This window comes from Ursus americanus, chromosome 17 (assembly GCF_024610735.1).
Source record: "Ursus americanus isolate L20-20 chromosome 17, mUrsAme1.1.p, whole genome shotgun sequence".
NCBI classification, from domain to species: domain Eukaryota; kingdom Metazoa; phylum Chordata; class Mammalia; order Carnivora; family Ursidae; genus Ursus; species Ursus americanus.
The window spans coordinates 50,835,008-50,858,289 of record NC_142143.1 but is presented as its reverse complement, the minus strand read 5'-3'; the positions used below and the strand labels follow the sequence as shown (position 1 = coordinate 50,858,289).

Genomic DNA, 23,282 nt, shown 5'->3' with positions numbered 1-23,282 from the left:
CGCTGTTGTCTCTCTAATATGCCTCCTCCATCTACCACTCCAGGGTTCCATCAATGTCAGCTTTGCTAACCCCCTTCCCATTCTCTTGAACCCCCACTCCAACTTGCTGGACCCCATTGCATTTCATCACTTCCTTTATCAGAGCAGATCACTGTATTATAGTTATGCACACAATACCTCCCCTGTTAACCTGCAAAATTCTTGAAGATGGAATGCATTTTTTAACCTTGAAAGGCTTATATTCCGGGGCACCTGGGTGGCTCAGTCGGTTAAGTGTCTGCCTTCAGCTCAGCTAATGATCCCAGGGTCCTGGGATTGAGCCCTGCATCAGGCTCTCTGCTCAGTGGGGAGCCTGCTTCTCCCTCTCCCTCTGCCTGCCCCTCTGCCTGCTTGTGTTCTCGCTCTCTGTCAAATAAATAAATAAAATCTTAAAAAAGAAAGACTTCTTATTCAGTGGAAATTTAATAAGTGTTAGCTGGCTGAAAATGGAAATTAATTTATCATTTTTTAGCTAGTTAGCTGAAAGTCTGCTTTACTTGTACCCAGCATGACTTATTAACAATGGGCATTGTTGATGAGATTTTCTTTTTTTAAGATTTATTTATTTATTTATGTGAGAGAGAGTGCATGTATGAGTGCAAACGAGTAGTGGGGAGGGGCAGAGGGAGAGAGAGAGAGAATCTCAAGCACACTCCCCACTGAGCACAGAGCCCAAAGCCCCAGAAGCCCCAATGTGAGGCTTGATTTCACAACCCTGAGATCATGACCTGAGCCGAAATCAAGTGTCAGATGCTCAACTGACTAAGCCACCCAGGGACCCGGAGATTTTCTTCAATAAATGTAATTTTAACGATCAAACTATTTACTAATATAATACAATCTAAACGTCTTTTGTTTTGCTTTTGGTGTCTGTCCTCTACCATATTCCAAAAAGCTTGAAGGCCACATGGACTGAAATGAACATGGCTCTCCTTTCAATTCAGAAGTGCCTAACCAACTATATTTACGGAATAAAATAGTCAATTTCTTATAAAACTGCATAATTAACTTCCTAGGTGAGGTAAATCACAGCTTTGCGATAGGGTAAAAATAAATGTATCTCAGGAAAGGATATGTAATTTAAGCTCGAACACTGAGAGCATATATTTTTTGTGAGGAAAAAACTAGTGGAGCACACGGTTTTGAAGAGTTCCTATTTTAATTAGAATAAGTAGAAATGGAAGCTCAAGCAGTTCTGGTATGAATAAAGATGGGAAAAATGAAGTAAATCCATCCTAGAAGAGTATCGAAAAGAACTTTAGGGAGGAAGCCGAGATGGGCTGAATCCCAACCACTCACCCTTAGCCACTTACCCCTGATAACCTTCAAGAAGCTACTGATGCTAGCTAGCCGCTGGTTAATGTTTGAGATGCACATACCAGGAGTTAGCCTCCACTTTAGAAAAATGTAGCATAAAGTTCAACTCACAAAAGAACCAAGACTGATTAACAGAACTATTCTCAACATGGAGAAAATATTTCCTGGGGCTTCTGGGTGGCTCAAGCAGTTAGGTGTCTGCCTTCAGCTCAGGTCATGATACCAGGGTCCTGGGATCAAGCCCCATGTCAGGCTCCCTGCTCACTGGGGAGCCTGCTTCTTCCTCTCCCTCTGCCAATTCCCCCTGCTTGTGCTCTCTCTCTCTCAAACAAATACATAAAATCTTTAAAAAATATATATTTCCTTGCAGTGATATATTTCAAGTAGCAAGCTTCCCAGTGCTTTTGAAATATAATTTGACTTAGATGAGTTCTCAAAACCAAATTTCAAGCAAGTCACAGTGTCCTTTACTCTTAGGTCAGAGATGCTGAGCAGAATAGAGTGATACAGTAGCTACAGGGCCACGCAGAAGTACAAAGTATTGATTAAAATTACATCAAGTACAGCTGCTTTCCACAGCAATGTAACTGCCAAAGCAAAGGACATTAGCTCTGCACCAAGCGACAGCACAATTCTGAGAACTTCGGAGATGTCCTCAGGTCACCCACCCTCGGGCAACACGGGGCTAACAGAGGACTAAATTAAAAACTGGTTATGATCTTCATTCCTTTTTTTCTGGAAGGATCCAGAGATTTCAACCAATTTCACATTAAAAAAAAAAACTTTATAGATGCTACTCAGACATGGACATACTTTACAAATTATAGTTTGGCTATAACTGAATCATGCCCCAAAAAAGGACAAGGTGGAAGCAATGGGAAACAATTATGATGGAGTCCTCACCACCATAATTTTATCTGCTTCACTGATAAAATTTTGAAACATTTCTGCCTGCAATACTTCAAATCATAACTTTTCTGGACAGATACAGTATACGTCATTACTCTAAAAGAATTTGAGGGAAAATCCCTAAAACTTAAGTCTCTTTTAATCCATGATAGGCTATTTAAGTTTATTTATTTTTGTTTTTTCTAGAAACAGTTATAATCTGTGCTTAGTGCTCACTCCCTCGGTGTTGCACAGGGTGGGGAGGGAGGGAGAGCCTTACTTACCATTGTATTATTCTTGGTTTTACTATTGTGTTAGATTTAGAAGTTTGTATCATGAAGTCAAATGTAATTACATTTTGAGTTCACTTCCACCGTGTGCTAAAATGCATATTCAGCCAACGGATCCTTCAGAGATTTAAGACAAAGCAAATATGGCAAAGAGAAAAGCATTCCTTTTTATGAACCATATACAAGTATCCTATGCAAAAATCACTCAAAATTAATCAGCACACGCAACTTCTGTTATGCCACTGCTTCCTCTCTAGGCACCTCAGAGCCAGAAAGGACTGAGGCAATGACCTCACTTTATAACGAAGCCAACCGAATGCTAAAAAAGTGAACCAGCTTGCTGAAGCCACAAGCCGGTTAGGAGAAGAGCCAAGACGACCTCAAGCTGCCTCTTCAAGATACTAATCTCCCAGCACACATTACTCCTGTTATAGACTATGCTTAGATTTTCATCTTTTCATGAATTTATCTTCCCAACAAGAGTATAAGCCACTTAAGGTTAAACCCTCTGTAACTTTTGCTCCTTTGCCCATGGGAAGTATACAGTAAATGCATGGCAAGGATATAAAAACACAAATGAAGAGAAAACCACAAAAATCCCAGTGCTAAGCTAGTATTAAACCATTCCAGAACTGCCGTCAACCTGAGATTTGTATTTTACTGAAGATTTATATTTCACAGTGAGTTCTGGCCCCTACAGTTTTTATTACGTTAAAGACGAGTAACGCAACCCTCATTCGTCCGTCAGTCTTAAACAGCCAAACGCACACGACACACAGGCCCTCCGGAGAAGACAAAGTACTCTGCCCGTCGGGAAGAAATACCAGAGAGAGCGTGGAAAAGTGGACTCCAGAATCAGTACAAACATTTATATCAGAAGTGGAAGGACTATATTCCAACCCTAACTCTTTCAAGGTGGGCTAAGTTTCTCTAGCTGTAAAAAAACAATTCAAAAAATAACATTACAGTTGGGCTGACTATACTCCCCACCGGTAGTTCTCAGGGATGGCTGGAGTCTCCCAGGCCCTCTCAAGGGACACATGAGGTCAAAACGATTTTCACCATAATGCTATGGTGCTGCTTTCCTTTGTCACTGTCCCCCTCTCCCGGAGTCCAAGCGGTGTTCCCTCATGAGCGTGATGGTACAAGGGATGAAATGCAGACGCAGGTCAGAATCCAAGTGTCTTCCACACTAAAAAGATTCCTACGTGTAGAAGGAGACGGCTCTTCTTACTAACTTGGTTTTTGTTTTGAAAATAGGATTATTTTTCACTAAAAATGAACTGAAATTATAAATATTTTTATGTTTTCTCAGTTTTAATTTCCAGTACAGTATCATTTTTATGTACAGCTGACAAAAACAAAGGCTCCTCAGACTCAGCTGAAGAACCAATACCAACATAGGAATAGAAATTAGTGAAATTAAAATTTAATACAGAATTTCTTTATTCTAACTCCATATCAACATGTACATGACATTCAGTAAGAAGCTACTGGCTCGGAGCTAGTCAGAGATGGAAATGGGCCGATTACCTTGGGTGACTTTGAGTTTTTGATTCAAAAGGAAACTGCAAATTTTAGCATAAATTATCCAATCCAGAGATGAACTAAATTTGAGTGTGCCTAATTCAATAATGCCTCAGTTTGTGCACGGAGAAAGGATTAATGGGCAGTCGCCTTATGAATATACCAAAAATACTACAAAGAAAATAAGGTAGAGGAAAAAAAGGCTGAACAGATGATAATGTTCAGAAACTTCAATGGGTTTCTGAACGCAGCATCCAGACAGACAGACCTCCCATTAAAGGCCACTCACTCATCTGTATCCAGAAACCTACTTTTTCCTGCAGGATGGGTTCTTACTGCTTACTTCCAGCTACAAGTCTGTAAGCTAGAGGTTTTCCCCTTGTTTTCCTGCAGGACCGTCCAGATTCAGAGAATACCATGCTATGCCTCCAACAAACATTTGAACCGATGGATACCTGAAATTTGCAAGTACTGCATTAACTGTTGTGTTCCCATAGTTGAGCAGATAATCTGAAATCACCCGATAGAATGAAGGATCTATACCGGTTACGTCCACTATTTCAGGTCAATGTAATATTTGAGGACTGATGTATATGACTCTACATTAAGTATGAGAGCAATTAAAATGTATACGGTAATGCCCATACCCCCTCAAGATTATTCATTAAAATTTAAAGCAATGAAGAAAAACCCACATGTGTCACTGATTATCTCTCAAAGGCATGATAGTCAATGAGTGCTTTTAGCTCTGAAGACAGAATCATCGTGCAATTCTTTAGAGTAGGGTCTTAAACTAGTCCTTAAGGGTCTTTTTCCTAAAAATCAATCCTAAATATGAAAAAGCAGCAATATTGTTTCTTAAATCAGTAAGCCTGGCTTATCAAAACACTACTTTGGTAAAGGATTTTAAAATATATAACATTTCTCAAATACAACTCTCAATCGAAACACTCATCTTTTCAAACTATTAAATAATGTCACTAGAAATACTTGAAAGTCCGTTTTGAACATTTTCCCTGGAAAATATCACCTTTCAAATCACCTAACAAAGATTTGTCTAAAAGGATAATCATCCCAGGACTCTTAATAATAGTTAACAAAAAAAAAAAAAGGTTACCACCAAGAAAAAAAAAATCTGTCAAAACCATAGATGGAATTCAATGCAATGATTAAAGATGACAGAGTATGATATTTATTTACATGGATAGTCACTTTATTTGCAGTGCAAGAACTACTAATCTGTATGTAGAATCATCCCATTTTGTAAATACAAATATACTTAGAGATATACACAAATTATCAATTGAAGTTAATTATGAGTGATAGAATTTATGGATAATTTTTATATTGTTCATAGTACTTATGAGAATTTGAAAGTGCTACAATGAATGCAGATCAATTCTGCAATGAGGGAAAAAAAGTGTCATTTAAAAAAATTAATTGCTTTCCTGACTAATCAATGCCATCTTGACAGGTTAATAGACAGCTAAAGATGTTTTAAAATTCTTCTCACTCACAGTCAGTGGATGATAAAAATTTTTTGCAAGACAAATTTCTGCCCAAGGGTCAAAACTCTGCTAGAAAAAAAGGATAATATTCTCAGCACGAGTTTAATTAAACTTGCAGCTGACAAGTATCAGGCGTCTCAGGCAACTTGCAGCACGTTGCGAGCCAAGAAAACTATTAAAACATAGTTTTCAACAAGGGAAAGGACATCAGGGACTTTGAAATGACATGCTCAAGGAAGGTGTGACACATCTGAATCCCAAAGAAAACGATCTTGACAGGAATCGGAGCACAGCTGGTGCAAAACCCAGGGCTGGGGCAGAAGCCAAGCCTGGTAGGAGGGTTTCAGCTTGAGGTCCAGGCTCCTAAAGGATCCGGGAAGGTAGCAAGAGGAAACCTAAACTATTTTAAGTATTAAAGGAAAAAAAATAAGTTAATGAAAAATAGACTGTGGGCAATAAGAACTCACATATGAACCCAAACAAACATTAATCCTTTGCTTTGGCCAAAGTGTTAACCAGTTCAACGCGATCCTCATCACGCCCACCCCTCCTGCTGATTAGAAGATATGATGGGTCTGGTTACAATCCACATCCAAGAAAAATAATAAAAGGGTCCATGGCAGTGAGAAGGTGGGGAACCACAGCTCCCCCAGAGCTCAGTGACACCCCGTGGTGACTCTGAGGGTGGCGAAGCATCAGGCAGGGCTTCAGGTGGTAGACGAGGCAGGGAAGGGCCAGATGGCCTCTGCCAGCACTGACCAGACAACCTGGAACACCGGGACAGGAGGAAAGGCAGGGCTTCAGCTATGGGCCCATGTAATTCCCATCGGACACCTGGATATTTTAAAAATTAAACACCAGCTGCTGTAGTACGAGTTGCCAACTCTTTTCTCCGCATTTGCAGCTGCACTCAGTCACCAGCCCAGCTCTGGACACCTGGTTCTAACAACAGGGCAGCCCGGCCCCAGTAGTAATCATCACAGGGAAGGGTGCCGAGAGGTGGTGCAATCTGGCTCTTTGGCTCCTCCACACCCTACTTGACAGGGCGAACGCCATCCTAAAAGGCTGATAAAATTGCTCTTTGTTTTTCTCAAACCTATATTTTAGAGTTCATCCCCATAGGCTATTTATTTGCAACAAAATATTGTAGTTATTTCCCTTTTATGTTTAAAAAAAAAATCCTCAATATAGTTCTTTCTATAGTAATACCAGTTTTGTTCCCTCCCACCCCTGACATCCTCTTATGTGCTATTCATATTCACCATACCTTAAAATTTACTTCCTACTAAAAATTTATTTTCTTTTATTTTTGCTGTGTGTTCTCAACATAACTTGTCAACATTTAAAAAGGCATAAAATGGCTACTAGCACACCACAGCGGACCACTTAAAGACAATAATTCAATAATCCACAGCATTTTATTTAAAAAAAAAAAAGTCAATTCATCACTTGAGATTTTTTTTCTTACCATACTTATATGAAAAAGGTCATATGGTAAAGAGGCACCTTTTTTAAATAGCTTAAATGTCTATCTGTCAACTTACTGAAAGGCCAGTAAGAGTACACAAACCATTTGGGTCCTCTCGGCGTGGCAAGTGCTTGATGTCTCTGTCCGCCCCATGGCCCTGTGATGACTGATGCCACTCCCCACCCAGCAAGGCCCCATCAGGCCTGACTGAGGCATGCCCTCCGCAAGCCAGTCCCCCCACGAGCCCACGGGGCTAAGGACCAGCAAAGATGAACTACACCACTGTTGGCAGCCTTGTTGGCCCCCAAAGTCCACACTAACTTGCAACATCCCCACTACAACTTGATTCTACTTCAGTAAAGAGCTTGTCTAACAGGACTCCCGAAGCAAACTTTAAGAGGGTATCTCTTATAAAACCCAATTCATGATTTGTGCCCCATCACTCAGAATTCCTCAGTATATTACCCACTTCTGAGCAGCTACTCGTAGCCCACAGGATGTATTACCTTTAGAAAATGCCACCACATAAAATGTCCAGATTGGTTTTAAGACTTAAGGGTCTCCAAAAACATTAAAATATGAAAAAAGGCACTTCAGAGTTAAGATGGTAACTTGGCAAGGTCTGGACTACTGTTCTCAGGGCACACGCCTGTACTAATAAAGTCTATTATGCTCAACAGAACTATTTTTGAAAGCTTTGAAAAGCATCCTTTTATGCAGAACTTGATGTGCTCACATGCCCTTACCTAATTTAAAGCCACCTGGCAATTAAGCCTTACTAATGTCCTCTAAGTAATAAAATGCATTACACTCTTCTGCAACATTTTGTTTATAGGAATAAGATGTCTTTTTAGGAATAAATAACCTCACACAGCGAACGATCAGGTTCAATGATTCCATGACGGTCACCAGCATGGCGGGACTGCGTGAGACTCTGAAGGAACTTAGGTTCTCTCTGAGCCGCATCTTCCTCTTCTATTATACATGGAGAACAGACGCTTACATTTAAGTGTACACAGCAGGGGACTAATAGTCATCCCGAGCTATACAGCTGTAACAGGTGGCATCACTAGTCTCTCTCATAAATAAGGAAGCATAAAGTCCACACAGAGAGAAAATACAGGTAGGTAAGCACTTAAACTTTACGCCTAATTAGAGGAAACTAAGTCAGAAACAGCATAACAAAGAAAGCACTAGGGATTCACATTCCAGAAGACCCAAGTGATCCGACCACACCAGGAAAAAAAGCAGTTAGGCAGGTACCTGGATTCCCTAAGCCTCCCGCTGGACAAGATCTACCGAAGGAAGGAAAGCAGCACAAGGCGTCTTTATTCATCAGCAGCAATTCTCAGGCAACACATTCGTCTTTACACAACAGACCACTCCTCACAGCATTCACCTGCCCGGCTACCAGCTGACAGGAGGAATGACTCGAGTCCTGAACAAATTTCCTCCTGCTTTAACTAAACAGGAGCACAGCAAAGAGACAGGTCATCTATTTCTCATTTTCAATTTGACCCCATCTAAAGCTCTCAGTTATGTGAATGCCAAGTGATGACAGGCATATGGACTGAGGGATCATTTGCAGGGTACCAATGGAATAAAAGTTAAATGTGGGTTGGCGCCCCCCACTTGGATGAGGACCCAACTGTGGGGTAGTTTTCTCAACTGAGACTGTCATAGCTATTAATCCTCATTTCTGATTTACTACGGAAAATACCTCAATAGCATAAATCAAAGCCGCTGGACTAATGCAAACATCCACTTAAAAGTAACAATAATAGACCGACGCAAGGCAAGTGATCGAGCAAATACGGCAATACGCACACAGCAGAATCTGCATGGCGGCCATCTGGGTGCTAAGAGTACAATGGCTTCAACTTTTCTGCATGTTTGAAAATTTTCGTCAGCAAGTGCTGGGGAAAAATAATTCAAAACTGTAATCACAATAAGGAAGACGGTAGGCCTCACTGGAAAGACCTCAGCCTAGAAGGAAAGACACTGGTTCTTAGCCTAACCTCAGGAACTCTCAAAGTTTAAAACTGTAAAGTGCCTTAGGAATCCTCTACGGCAGGAAAAATATGTAGTTTTACGGGTCTGTGAAAAATTAGAAAACTAGCAATATCATAGCATTTTCAAAAAAACCAAAAACTGCTCTTTTGCTGAGATTATTTGCCTCTACCCTTTTGAGCTTTTAATATTCTTTATTTATTAAAATGTTGGCAATAGTTGATTATGGATTTGGTTCTTTACATCACTACTTACAGTCAAATCTGATTGCCCTTCAAATCCTCCTCTCCTACCTTGAAGTCTAAGCCCTTGACCTGCCTTCAGCAAGAATCTCCCTACCCATGATGTCTCCTCTTAGTAATTTTCCATCCACTAAAGTCCTCAACTCTGCTCACTGGCTATAAATTCCCAGTTGTCTGTGCTGCATTTGGAGTTGAGTCTAAATTCTTTCCCCTATTAAAATGCCCCTATTGCCAACAGTCTTGAATAAAGTCTTCCTTACCATTTTAACAAGTGTCAGAATAACTTTTTTCTTTACTCATGCCTTTGTACAAGCATGTATAAAGGTCTCGGGACCTTCAGGTACAGAGAACTTGACAGCTAATCACTGTGCTTGCTGGAAAGAATAGTTTACTTCTGCCCTCTGACTTAAAGGCTCCAAATGCTGAGATCTAAAATTGCCCAGAGGCATTAAGACATTAAAAATAAGGGGCGCCTGGGTGGCGCAGTCCTTAAGCATCTGCCTTTGGCTCAGGGCGTGATCCCAGAATGCTGGGATCGAGCCCCACGTCAGGCTTCTCCGCTAGGAGCCTGCTTCTTCCTCTCCCACTCTGCCTGCTTGTGTTCCCTCTCTCGCTGGCTGTCACTGTCAAATAAAATCTTTAAAAAAAAAAAAAAAGACATTAAAAAAAAAAAGAAACACCCTCCCTGCCCTCCCCAACGCTGGCCTCTTTCAACCTTATTAGTCCACGATTTCACTTTAATTTCAAAGATTGACACTAAAAGGGGAAAGACTATTGACATAAAATTTTCTTGAGGACAGTATGTCTTATAATATGGGCCCAGAATAGGACCCATACCTGACACATAGTAGGAATGCAGTGATTTCATTGACTGAATGAAAGAATGGAAGCAGATGAACAGCATTTATCTCCTGAAAGAGGAAAAGTAGTTCAAAAATAAATTCAAGGGTTGGAGAGAGGAATCAATCCTCTTTCAGATTAAACAAATCAGAGAAAACTATGAAGACAACAACCAAATATCTAGAATTAAAATACATCTTCCTTTAAAAATAATTTGTCCTTCCTTCTCAATCTTCCAAATGACAGAAGAGGGAATGCTTCCAAATACATTTTAGGAAGCCAGCATTACCAAAACCAGATAAAGGCACCATAAGAAAAGAAAATTACAGGCCAATATTCCTGATGAACATGGATGCAAAACTCAACAAAATATTAGCTAACTGAATTCAACACCACATTAAAAGGATCTATCATACACCATGATCAAGTGGGATTTATGCCAGGGATGCAAACAAAGATGGTTCAATACATACAAACCGATTAATGTGATACACAATAACAAAATAAAGGATAAAAACCAAAGGACCATCTCAATAGATACATAAAAAGCATTTGATAATATTCAACATCCATTTATGATTAAAAAATTAACTCACAACAAAGGTAGGTAGAGAGGGAATGTACCCCAATGTAATAAAGGCTACATATGCCAAGTCCACAGCTAATATTATACTCACTGGTGCTAACCTGAAAGTTCTTCCTCTAAGATCAGGAACAAGACAGGAATATTCATTCTCACCACTTTTATTCAACATAGTACTGGAAGTCCTAGCTAGAACAATTAGACAGAAAGAAAAGGAAAGAAAAAAAAAAAAGAAAGAAAGGAAAGGAAAAAAGGTATCCCAATCAGAAAGGAAGACAGAAAACTGCCACTATTTGCAGATGACATGATATAAATAGAAAACCCTAAAGACTCCACTAAAAAACTGTTGGAATAAACACATGCAGTAAAGATACAAGATACAACACCAATATACAAAAATCAGTTGTATTTCTATCCACTAATGATGAACTAGCAGAAAGAGAACTTAAGAAAACAACTCCATTTACAACTACACCAAAAGAGAGTAAAATACCTAGAAATAAATTTAACCAAAGAGGTGAAAAACCTGTGAATGAAAACTATAAAACACTGATGAAAGAAAGTGAAGAAAATACAAATGGAAAATACAAATCCATGCTCATGGACTGGAAAGATACTGTTAAAATGTCCAAAGCAAGCTATAGATTCAACATAATCCCTATATCAAAATTCCAATAGCATTTTTCACAGAAATAGAACCCTAAAATATGTAAGGAGCCACAAAAGACCCCAAATGGCGAAACAAATCTTGAGAAAGAAGAACAAAACTGGAGGTATCATGCTTCCTGATTTCAAACTGTAAAGGTATAGTAATTAAAATAGCATGGTATTGGCATAAAAACAGACACATAGATAAATGGAACAGAGAGCCCAGAAATAAACCATACATAGATGGCCAATTAATTTATGATGAAGGAGCCAAGAACAAACAATGGGGAAAGGTCAGTCTCTTCAATAAGTGTTATAAGGAAAACTGGAGAGCCACCTGCAAAAGAATGAAACTGGACCACTATCTTACACCATACACAAACATTAACTCAAAATGGATTAAAGACTTGAATGCTAGCTGAAAACATAAAATTCCTAAAAGAAAAAATAGGTGGTAAGTTCCTTAAAATGGGACTTGGCAACAATTTTTTGGTATGACACCAAAAGCAAAGGCAACAAAAGCAAAAACAAACAAGTGAGACTGTCCAAACTAAAAAGCTTCTGCACAGCAAAGGAAACCATCAATAAAATAAAATGAAACGGCAACTTACTGAATGGAGGAAAATATCTAAAAACCACATAACCGATAAGGGATTAATACCCAAAATATATATATATATATAAAAACTCATCCAACTCAGTAACAAAAAAGTCTGATTTTTTTAAATGGGCAGAGAATCGAATAGACATTTTTTTCAAAAGGACAAACAGATGGCCAACAGGAACATGAAAAGATAACCTAACATCACTAATCCTCAGAGATATGCAAACCAAAACCACAATGAGATATTAACTTACACCTGTTAGGACGGCTATTATCAAAAGGACAAGAGATAACAAGCATTAGTTACGATGTAGAAAAAAGGGAACCCTTATGCACTGCTGGTGGGAATGTAAATTGGTATGCTATGGGAAACAGTATGAGGTTCCTCAAAAAATTAAAATCTAACTACCATATGATCCAGCAATTCCACTTCTAGGTATTTATCCAAAGGAAATGAAAACACTAACTCAAAAAGATACCTTCACCCTCATATTCATTGCAGGATTATTTACAATAGTCAAAACATGGAAACAACCTAAGTGCCCACTGATAGATGAACAGATAAAGAAAATGTGCACAATATTCTATTGTGTATATATACCTATACATATATCACATATATATAATATATATATGTGACATATAAAAATATATGTGATATATATAGGTATATACACACAATAGAATATTATTTGGCCATAAAAAAGGAAATCCTGTCATTTGGTGACAACATGGATGGACCTTGAGGGCATTATGTTAAGCGAAATAAGTCAAAGACAATGCTATATGATCTCACTGTGTGTGTAAGTCTTAAAACAAAAACAAAACTCATAAAGAGAACAGACTGGTGAATGGTTGGGTGTGTGTGTATGTGTGTGTGTAGACACAATGGGTTAAGGTAGTCAAAAGGAACAAACTTTCAGTTATAAAATACATCCTGCCTGATGTAATGTACAGCAGGGTGACTACAGTTAGTAATACTGTACTGTATTGTGTATTTGAAAGTTGCCAAGACTAAATCTTAAAAGCCCTCATCTCACACACACACACACACACACACACACACAAATTGTAACTGTGTGTGGTGATGGGTGTTAACCAGATTTATTGTGATCATTTCACACTATATACATATATGGAATCATTATACTACACATCTGAAACTAATGTTATGTCAATCATATCTCAATAAAAAATTGTCTTCAATAATATATTTTTAGGGGCGCCTGGGTAGCTCAGTCGGTTAAGCGTCTGCCTTCGGCTCAGGTCATGATCTCGGGGTCCTGGGACTGAGTCCCACATTGGGCTCCCTGCTTGTGGAGAGCCTGCTTCTCCCTCTCCTCCCTGCTTGTTCTCTCTCTCGAATAAATAAAATCTTTAAAAAAAATAAAAATAATATATTTTTAGAAAACAATTCTAGTATGCCATCAGTTTTAATTTATCAGCTACACAACCGCTCAGAATGGTTAACCGCTCGGCCAGAGCATCACTAGTCTTTGAAGGAAGCTGATCCAGTTTCCTAAGGGACAGCCCAGAAACTCCATCTCGGAGGGGAAGACTTCTTTATGATATTAAATCTGAAAAAGGGAGGGTGGGGGGATGGGGTCACTGGGCGATAGGCACTACAGAGGACACGTGATGTAATGAGTACTGGGCGTTATTTATATGCAAATGATGAATTACTGAACTCTACCTCTGAAACTAATGATACTATATTAACTAATTGAATTTAAACTTAAAAAGTTAAAATAAAAAAGAAATCTGAAAAGGGAGGAGAGTTTAACTGCCTGGTTTAAAATAGGAAATTAATACCTTCTGCAGGCTACCAGAAAGGTAGGTGAAATGTTTTAGGCTATTTCAAAATTTTAACTCATCTGCAAATAAGTGCTACGGAGAGTTTTGTGAAATCCGACACCCCCCTCCACAGTCCATTTCTTTTTATCTTTATGCAAGAAGAAGTGGAGAACCTCGAGATTCTTCCGTTGCCAAAGTTAAACAGGAAGTTCTCAGGCAGGAGCTCTGCTAAGAGGTGTAAGAGGGGTGGGTGTGCTAGAGGACGTCAGAAGGGAAAACGAAAGACCAGGGGATTTCTGAGCTTTGGGTCAAGAGAGAAATAGTGGTTTCTCTGTCATCACAACTGCACAGCCAACCAACGTGATTTATTGGTAATTGTTAATTAATGCCAACAGCTGGGAAGGCAGAACAGCCTACAGATTCCAAAACAAATCTAAATAACTGTGGGCTATTTGCTGGATTTAAGCAAGGTTATTGCAACACAATTTTGAACTTTGTGAGACACAAAGAACTTAAAAGTAGCTTTTTTTTTTGTACCCATGTCTGAGTCATTTTTATAAAAGTACTAGAACAAAAAAAAATTGTACAGTTATAGCTATAACCTAAGTAAAATTCTGATAGAATTCTTTCTTTCTGCACAAGTAAAAATTTATCACTGACAAAGCTGTGAATGTGCTGTTTCCATGCAATTACATGCTCTCTGGTCTTTTCAGAGTTTCGGGCACCAATTCCATATCCACTTGTAACTCTAAGTCCAGCTGACCACTGACGAGAGAAAGGTTGGACAAACTGGGCAAGAGGAAGTCAAATGGGCTCCCAACCTATTAAAAACTGAACCAACTTTCAGGTCCTTGAAGCACAGGGATCACTTGGCGGGTATTTAAAGTTGTGGAGAGAGAAAGGAAGTAACTGCCTTGTGGGGTCTCTGGTTCAGGCTGCTGTTTTCCATGGCCTCTCTCCGAGCAGTTCTAACAGTCTCAATCCGTAATTTCAAAGCCAAATTAAAAAATAAAACTTGCTAATGGAGATTTAAAAAATATATATATTTTAGCTCTGTGGATGTTACCTGTAACTGTAATGCTTCACACGGCCTTAGGACGTAACATTTAGCCCTGGAACTCTTGAGCCACAAAAGAAAGCTTTTTGAGTAGCCAGGAAATTCCACCCAGCACAACGCCAATAAGTACCGAATTAATAAGTGAGGGTCTTCAATTTCTGGATCCTCGAGTCTTACAAGGATTGCTTAAGCTAATTCTCTAGGTCTATAACCTATAAAGAATCTCTTCTTGAAAAGGATTAACAAGAAGTGGCTAAAAAAATAGAACATCTCTCCTTAATTTTTCTGCTATCCAAAAGGTTAGCGCTAGAGTTCAACTCTCCTCTAACTCCTTATTCACAGAGTGATGCCAATTCTTCCTCTGGGAAGGGAACAGTAGCTTACTTTCTGGAAAGGTAAGCAAACCGCTTCTGATTCAGGTCTTGACTCACTAGCATTCCCTTATCCCCATTATCTGAGCAATCTTCCTACCAATTCTACCCCTCTTGGGTACCTGCTAAAACAAAGGTAATTCCTCCTTCCAGAAGATAATGTAGCAAAGGGCAGAATTACTCGTTGCAGCCTCTGATCCTAGCCCTACAGGTCTTTCTCTTCCCTTCCCTATTTCAGCCATTTTGACCATTCAGGATGTGTTTTTGCAGGAAGAGTAAGTATAGTGCAAGGTTTGAGGAAGCAGTACAGTACTTCTGACAGAGGGTTGTGGCAAGATAACATTGGTGGTTAATCCTGGGTACAGATGAATGCAACAGAGTTTAGTACAGTGTAAGGAGGCAGTTTGGTGGTGTGGGTTCTGGAATCATGCTTCGGTTCAAATACAGGCTCTGCTAAGGTGGTAGGACTCTGGGAAAGTTGTGTAACCACCCAATGCCTCTGTATCCTAATATATATATATATATATATATATATATATATATATATAATTTCTATTTTATAGAAAACGCAAATGTTACTGCCTACTTTAAAGGGTTGTTGTGAGAATCAAATGATAGGATACAAATCTGGACAGAGTGAAAGCACTAAACAGTAACCACCAACTTTGTTAGCTATTATTAGTACTATGTATATATTTTAAAAGAATGAGGCAATTCCGTATGTACTGACTTGGAATAAAGTCCATGACACAGTGTTTTTCTGAAAATTCTATAGAATAACATACTTAGTATGAGTCTATCTTGGAAAGAAAAAAAAACATATCACATATATTTATGAGTGCATCTAAATAAATCTAGAAAGGCACACACACCAAACACTAGATTATGGTCATTACCCCCTAGGGAATGTGTGTGTGTGGGGGGGGGGGGTGCCTACATTTGTATATGTATGGGTCTTTGCTTGAGTTCACCAGTATGTACTGATATAGGCAATGTTGGGGTCCAGAGCTGATGGCCAATAAAGAATTCTTGAGACAAAAAGGTGGTTTTATTAAAGCGCAGGGACAGGACCCATGGGCCATAAGGGCTGCATTGGGGTTGTGAGGATTGGAGATTATGTACTTTCAAGTTGGGAGGGGTTAGGGATAGCATAAATCTCTAAGGAATTTTGGAAACAGGTCTCCAGGAGCTTGAGGGGGGCTAGCAATTGTTAGATAAAGGTCATTTATTAGTGTCTAATAAAACCTTAGTCATGAGACCCTTCGGATGTGTATCAGTGGGCCATATGCTTGGGGGATGACTGCTAACATGTATCTTGGAGAGTAGAGATAAAGAAACTTCCAAGGGAATTTTTATATGTTAAAGTAGACTTACAGGTCCTGGGGGGTTGGCCTAAGATCATCCCTTGCCCTTAGGAAAGTGACAACATCGAGGCAGTTGAGTTTCTAGAGGAAGTCACTCTGCCTGTTTCAAGGACTTGTCAATGGGCCGTAAGCAGCAAGGAAATTTAATTTTTTCTTTTGCCTTTGTTTCCCACATCATGTATTACTTTTATAACCTATTTTTAAAATCAAACATTTTACAGTTGCCTTTGTAACCTTCAATTTGAACACTTCTCACTTCGGGGTCTAGGAAAAGGTGAACTTCTTAGAGATAAGGAAATGGGAGGCCCACCTAAGAGGGGGCAGAGCCCCTAAGTCCCATCAATTCCGGCTATAGGTCTCATTTCAGATTCCCTGATACTCTTTATAGTCCTTGCCACATCATGTACCTGCCATAGGATCCAAACATTCTGAAACCTGTTGTTTTATTCCCCTTTCCTTTTCTTCCTGTTTGAGGCTCTCCTTTTATTGCGACCAAGTAGCTTTCACATGTGTTTTAACATCTTCCTTCCTACTTCGCAGAACTTTCTCACCATTTGCTCGTCATTCTGTCTCTCAGACAGGTGCCCCTGCCCTGGGAAACCCACTGGAGTGACAACTAGCCAGGTAGTTTGGGTTTTTTGGTAGGCACAAGGGCCCCCACCTGCACAATTGTAGGACGAAGTGGAGTATGCCTCCAAGCTGTTTTGCTTGCAATACCTCTAAATGGGCTTTTAAACAAAAAAAAATAAAATAAAATTTTAAATTTCATTCAAAAAACAGTGTTTGGTGTGTTTGGGCAGACACTTTTTCCTTACACAGGTGTTCATTTTTGCCTTGGCTTTCTCCTGGAAGTTAAATGCTATCTTATATCTCTCCCCATACGATGTTCTCTACCATACTTCTCCTTTATTGTGTGTTAATTTTCATTGTTTTAGCATCCTGCGTTCTCACTTGTTTTCTCACCATTTTTCACATTCCCGTCGCCTACCCCATTTATTCACGTTTTCTATTAAAACCCATGGAGAAAAGGCCATCTGATGAAAGGGAAGGAAAAAGGAATTCGAGATTCTAGTTAGGGCGTCTTCCCTGCGCTCTCTCGCACCGGAACCCGGAGCTTCGGGAACCATGCCTGCCCGGGGGTATCCGGGCCACCAGAAAAGGGTCAGCATCAAAGCGCCCAGGCGTCGGGAGAGCTGATTGGTTCCTGGGCGAACCAATCAGCGAGCGGTGCTGTTCGCGGATCGGGGAGGGCCAAGATTATAGAGCGGATGGAGTTAAAGGAAAAGGGCCAGGTGTGCCAGGCACCCGGGTTTTGCATGCACTTGTGCACCCACAGGGTCATTGTTAAGCCCGGCTCTCTGGTCTTCTAAATTCCACTCTCCGAATTTCCCAGTTTCATAACGCTGAGTAGGGTGAAAAACATTACTTATCCTACCATTCATAAGATTGTCATTAATAGTCAATGGAGGAGTAGCTGGGGGTGGGGGAAGGCCATTAAAATCCTCCTTTCCCCGTTCCACTCCAGGTCGTCAACCTAACTGAATCAGTTCTTGAAATAGTAAATCACTCAAACGTTCGCTTAATCGCCAAAGCTGATTACCAAAATGCTATCCTTAGACAGCCGAAATAAGTTTCCCCCTCCCCGTGGATTGGGGGAAATAGTACTGGCACTTACCGAAAGCTCAGGGTTTTACTACCTGGTAAGGGAGAAGGGAGCAAGCTCCTAGGCTAAGTCAGAGAAACTGAGCCCTTATGAAATGTGCAACCTCGCACACCAACGCGCGCCACCACCCCACCCCCCCCACTCCCCAAGCGCAGCGACAGCTCCTCCCGACTCTACCCCACAAACTTCATGCGGAGGCGCAAAGATTTTTGGGAGGGTGGGCGCTGATACCAGATTTGCCTACTGTGCTTCAAACTTCAGCAGAGCTGTTCTACGCACTTTCTTCCAAGTGTCACAGCCCCCGGACTCACTGACCCGTCCAACCTTAGCTTTCCCACGGTCCAGCACTGCCACCCACCATCTACCACCCATACCCAGGCTGGAGACGCTGCGTCCTTGGGGATGGGGGGAAGGGGGAGAGGGAAAAGAGAGGAACGGCCAGTGTAAGTAAAGAGGTCCCCGCCGAGGCCTGAACGCCGGCAGTCCCTGGAGGGCCCTGGGGCGGAGGAAGAAGGAGAGAGGAGGGCTGGAACCGTGCGGGGAAGGGCCGCGAGGAGAGCAGGGGCGCCGCCGGTGTCGCTACACTCACTCTGCGTAGCCAGTGGCCCAGGGCAGCCGCCGGGTCTCCTTGAGGATGAGGATGGGGCGGGCGATGTGGTCGGCGCTGCACTCCACCTCGTCCTGAGACAGCCCCAGGAACTCCGGCCGCCCGTAGGGGAAGCGCAGGGGCAGGTCCGAGCCTCCACAGCCGCCGCCGCTGTGCTCGGAGCCTGAGCTGCCAGCCATGATGCCGCCCATGAAATTGGCCACGGCAGATTTCACTCGAGTGAGCATATTACTCCGGCGCCCGGCAGCAGCGGTGCGAGCAGGAGGCGGCGGCGGGGGCCCGACGAGGCGCAGCGCGGGGCATGCAGGCTGCGGCGGGCGCCGGGCGCACAGGCAGCCGGGCCGCTGGGGCGCGCCGCGCGGCTCCCGGAGCCTAGTGCTGCAGGGGGCCGGGCCCCGGCCTCCCGCGCTCCGTGCCGCCGCCGCCGCCGCCGCCGCCGCCGCCTCCCCCCGCTACACTTCCGCAACGGAGCGGCATGGAGCGGGCCGGTCGGGCCCGGAGAGACGCCACGCGCTCCGGGAGCGGCTAGGCGACCGCAACGGCAGCAGGTCCCTTCCCCGCCCTCTGCGCTTGACTCCTGCGTGAGCGGAACTGAGCCCACCCGGAGAGCCGGCAGAGCCGGCGCTGCTGCTGCCACGGCTACCGCCGCCGTCGAGTCATGTGATAATCAGGCTGCAAGAGCTCGAGCAGCTGCTGTGGCCGTAGCTCGGCCCCTCCCCTGCCGACCCGAGAGAGGCTCGCCCCGGGATCGTGACCTCCTAGGGGAGGGGGAGCAGGGCTGGGTTGGTACCTGGCTGAGGGGATGGGGGCGCTGTGAGCGGAAAGCCGTGTACAGGTGTTAGGGGAGGTCACGTGGAGCCGGGCAAAGCCAGTTGAGGAATCCACTGGCTGAGGAATGCTTGCCTACGCCTTCGGGGAAAGGAAACTTCGGGAGCTGGAGAGGAAAGAGGAGACAGGTGGAATCTTGGTGGGGCGACTCCACGGTGGGACGGCAGTGGAAATGAGAAACACATGGTGTAAAAGACTTTTCAAAGCTGAAACAAAAAAACCTCAAAAGAGTTGCACAAGAATTATTAAAAGTTTTCCCCTAGGCATTTCTAGAATTACTTTTTAAATTTTTATTACCACCACACACATCATTATCTGAGGAGCAAGCCCTGTTTTGAACCCAGAATAAGCTTAATGGCAAGAAAACAAAAGGGCCCTAAGAAATCAGATGCAAGCCCTGTTGTACTTAACCGTTTAATAATTTTATACAAGCATGTTCCTCCAACATAGCAACAAAAGTATCTTTTCAAAGCTGACCCTGTTTACTATTGAGACACTTAATGTAGACTGTTTTCTTAAACAGAAAAATGTCTGAAAAGCCAACTGATGAATGTGTTTCATCAGGAGTAACATTTGTTAAATATTGGCTTATTTTTTTTTTTTTTGCAAGAAAGCTGTATCCTGTTCATGTTTACTTATTCTGTATCCTGTTCCCATGTTTACCTACCATTTAATTTGCCAGGATTCTGTGTTAGTGGTGGCGTTACACATACTGAACAGCTCACTTAAGAGTTCAGGAGGGAATACAGGCCTTTATTCTTCTGAATGAGTGGGAAGGGGAGAGCCCAGGTGCTGGGGGGAAGGTAATCCTCTGAAGAGGAATTGGAATTTTTACTCTTGGGTGAGGCCTGAGCAAATCTCACTGACCCCCTTTTATTCTATCTATAATACTTTTTAAGGCATTTTCCCCTTTGGCTTTTTCATAAATCGGTACTCCAGTTTATAGCAAATAATTATGTAAAAAAACAACTTGCAACTGTTCAGTGAGATACCATTCCTGTCAATGAGTTTTCATTACTTTTCACAGAACAGAAAAATTATTTCACCTTGGACCCCTTTCTCTAATTTTAAATTTTGGGGCACAATTCTAAATAATGCAAAATCTAAATGAACAAAAAAAGGTCTTCTCAACCTTTGCTTTGCTAAACTATAAACTTCTAGATGGAAAAATCTATGTGGTGGCTAAACATCTCACCAACCACGTGCTCTGGCATCCACGGACTCCCACACAAACTTAGAATCCCTTTCTCAAGCTTTTGTCGTAGAACAATTACCCTTTACCAATGTCCTCTGGATACTTCAGTAACTAACCTCTACTGAGATTAATTTATTGTGTTCTGACCTTCATTTCACTTATAGCAAGGCTATAGCAACGCCTTAGTATTTACTAAAAATAAGATTTTTAAAAATTCCCTGTCTTATTTTCAACTTAAAGTAGTACCTGATCAGAGTCAATAAATAAATAAAATCCAATAGTCGGGAACCATAAATGAAAAAGCAAAAGACTCCAAAAATTTCCCCACGGGATCACTACTGTGAATATTCTCCCTCAGCTTCCAAAATTTTTCTCAAATAGGATATTTGGTATAATTGGATCTGGTAATATTAGCCAGATTTGTGGATCAAAGTTTTATAGGGAGTTCTTGTTTCTGTGTCACCTGGGAATTATCGATCATGGGAAAGTGTTGATGTATCTTTAGCCTTGCAAGGCTAGTTTGCTCTGCAAAAACAGGCAAACAGACTTTCATACCTGTTCTCCTTTGAACGTTTCTTTTTTTTTCTTTGAATATTTCTATAGTATGAGCATTCATCACTAACTAATAAATCTTTAAAACTATCTTTATACCTACCTCTAAGACGAGTGTCACATCACAGGATTTTCCACAGAAATATTTTCCATGTAATTTACTCCTCAATTATGTCAGTCTTGAAGATCAGCTGGAAAGTAAATTCTGATTAAAATGGGATGTTTGGGGCCTCTTCCTTCAGCTCAGGTCATGATCCCAGGGTGCTGGGATCGAGTTCTGTGTCCCGGTCCTTGCTCAGCGGGGAGCCTGCTTCTCCCTCCGCCTGCCGCTCCCCCTGGTTGTGCTCTCTCTCTCAAATAAATAAAATCTTTAAAAAATAATAAAATTAAATAAAATGGGGTGGTCATCCCTTTTAGGTGAGCCCCAGAAAAAAAATGCCTTTCATACCTATAACAAATGCAAATTTGGGAGTATCTGTGCTCCCGGCTTTAGGATTAGTGATTGCCTGAATTCAAGTGGTATGGTAATCAGGAATTGAGAGACCATCAATGTTACCCACTATATGTATGTCCCAGTCATCAATAAATATGCTTCTTTTGTCTCTTTTATAGTTTCTTTCCCCCTGGAAAATGTGGGTTTAAAGCCTTGAACAGAACCTTCATTTATAGGATAGATACATGGATCTTATACTTGGTTGCTCTTCATATAAAGATAATCTCATTTCTAGGCCTCTAATACCATGGCTTTGACTACACAATGGTTGTGCCATCAGTAAGACAATTTTCAAGGGGGGAAAAAAGGTCTGGACAATTTCTTCAGTGAAAACATCACAGATCCCCCTAAATATTTAATTACAAAAGGAAAAAACAATACCTTACAGTGGAATAAACCCACAGACTTCACATAAAACAAGTGATCGAGTTAACATCACCAGTAGTGAGACCTATGAATGTCCTGTGCATGCTGACATCATGCAGTGAAACGGTACCTCGCTTATGTGGTATGCTTTCCCAAATCCTTAACCTTATTATAACCATGAGAAAACACGAGTCAAACCCAAACTGGGGATATTCTACAAAATACTTGACCAGGTATCTTCAAAAGTGTCAAGGTCCTAAAAAAACAGGAAAGACTGAGAAACTGTCAGATTGCAGACAAAGGAGACACACCACGACAATACTGTAACAGTGTGAATTTCTTAGTGTTGATGTCAGCATTAGGGAAAGCTGGGTGAGGGGTGTCCAGGAACAAAATTTTTCAAAAAAAAAAAAAAATCAGGGGCATTTTGATTCAAGTAGAAAGCAAACACTTGTTTGGAAGTCAGGCTGGGAGAAGGATGAATAGTGCCTTTCCAGGACTCTCTCTCATAACTGTAGATTCATGCCTCCCTCATCGTGCTAACCTCCTTGTTTTGTAACTAGCAGTTTACCGATGTCTTCCCATTAGGCAGTGAAGTCCTACAGAGGAAGAACATTCTTATTATCTTTGTATTTCCAGCACCAACCCTAATGCCTAACAAGTAATAGGGTTTGGTTCATAAATTAATTCTTTAAAAATATTATATTCAACAAAAAATGTAACTTGTTTGAATGACCAAATCTATGATATTTATAACGTCTGTTTTCTTAAAGATTTTTCTCACTTTATCCCTTAGGATCCATGTTAAGCAGAACTTCCTTAAAATCTAATAAAAGAAGGCTTAGCTCACTTCAGACAATATCCAGATTGATAATAAATGTATATCAAGTCATGTGGACCTCTGCTTCACACTGAACTGGTAACCTGTTATAACTCTGAACAAGGATATATGACATTAAGTATTTAACATTAACTTGTTTTTGCTTCTAAAACAGTTTAGATTCTGGTTTTGTATGTAGCAATGTACT

General features: G+C 41.1%; 1 protein-coding gene across 2 annotated transcripts in view; it reads right to left on the bottom strand.

The window, feature by feature from the left end:
* PPM1H (protein phosphatase, Mg2+/Mn2+ dependent 1H) overlaps positions 1–19,550 on the bottom strand; it is a 254,361-nt gene extending 234,811 nt beyond the window's left edge. The window contains exon 1 of one of the 2 annotated variants that reach the window (XM_087869003.1): positions 18,803–19,550. In XM_087869003.1, the coding sequence (XP_087725129.1) occupies positions 18,803–19,047 (245 nt within the window). In that variant the 5' untranslated portion in view covers positions 19,048–19,550. The remainder of the gene's footprint in view (positions 1–18,802) is intronic. The other variant, XM_045789684.2, reaches the window with a different exon arrangement.
* Between the last annotated feature and the right edge of the window lie 3,732 nt (positions 19,551–23,282).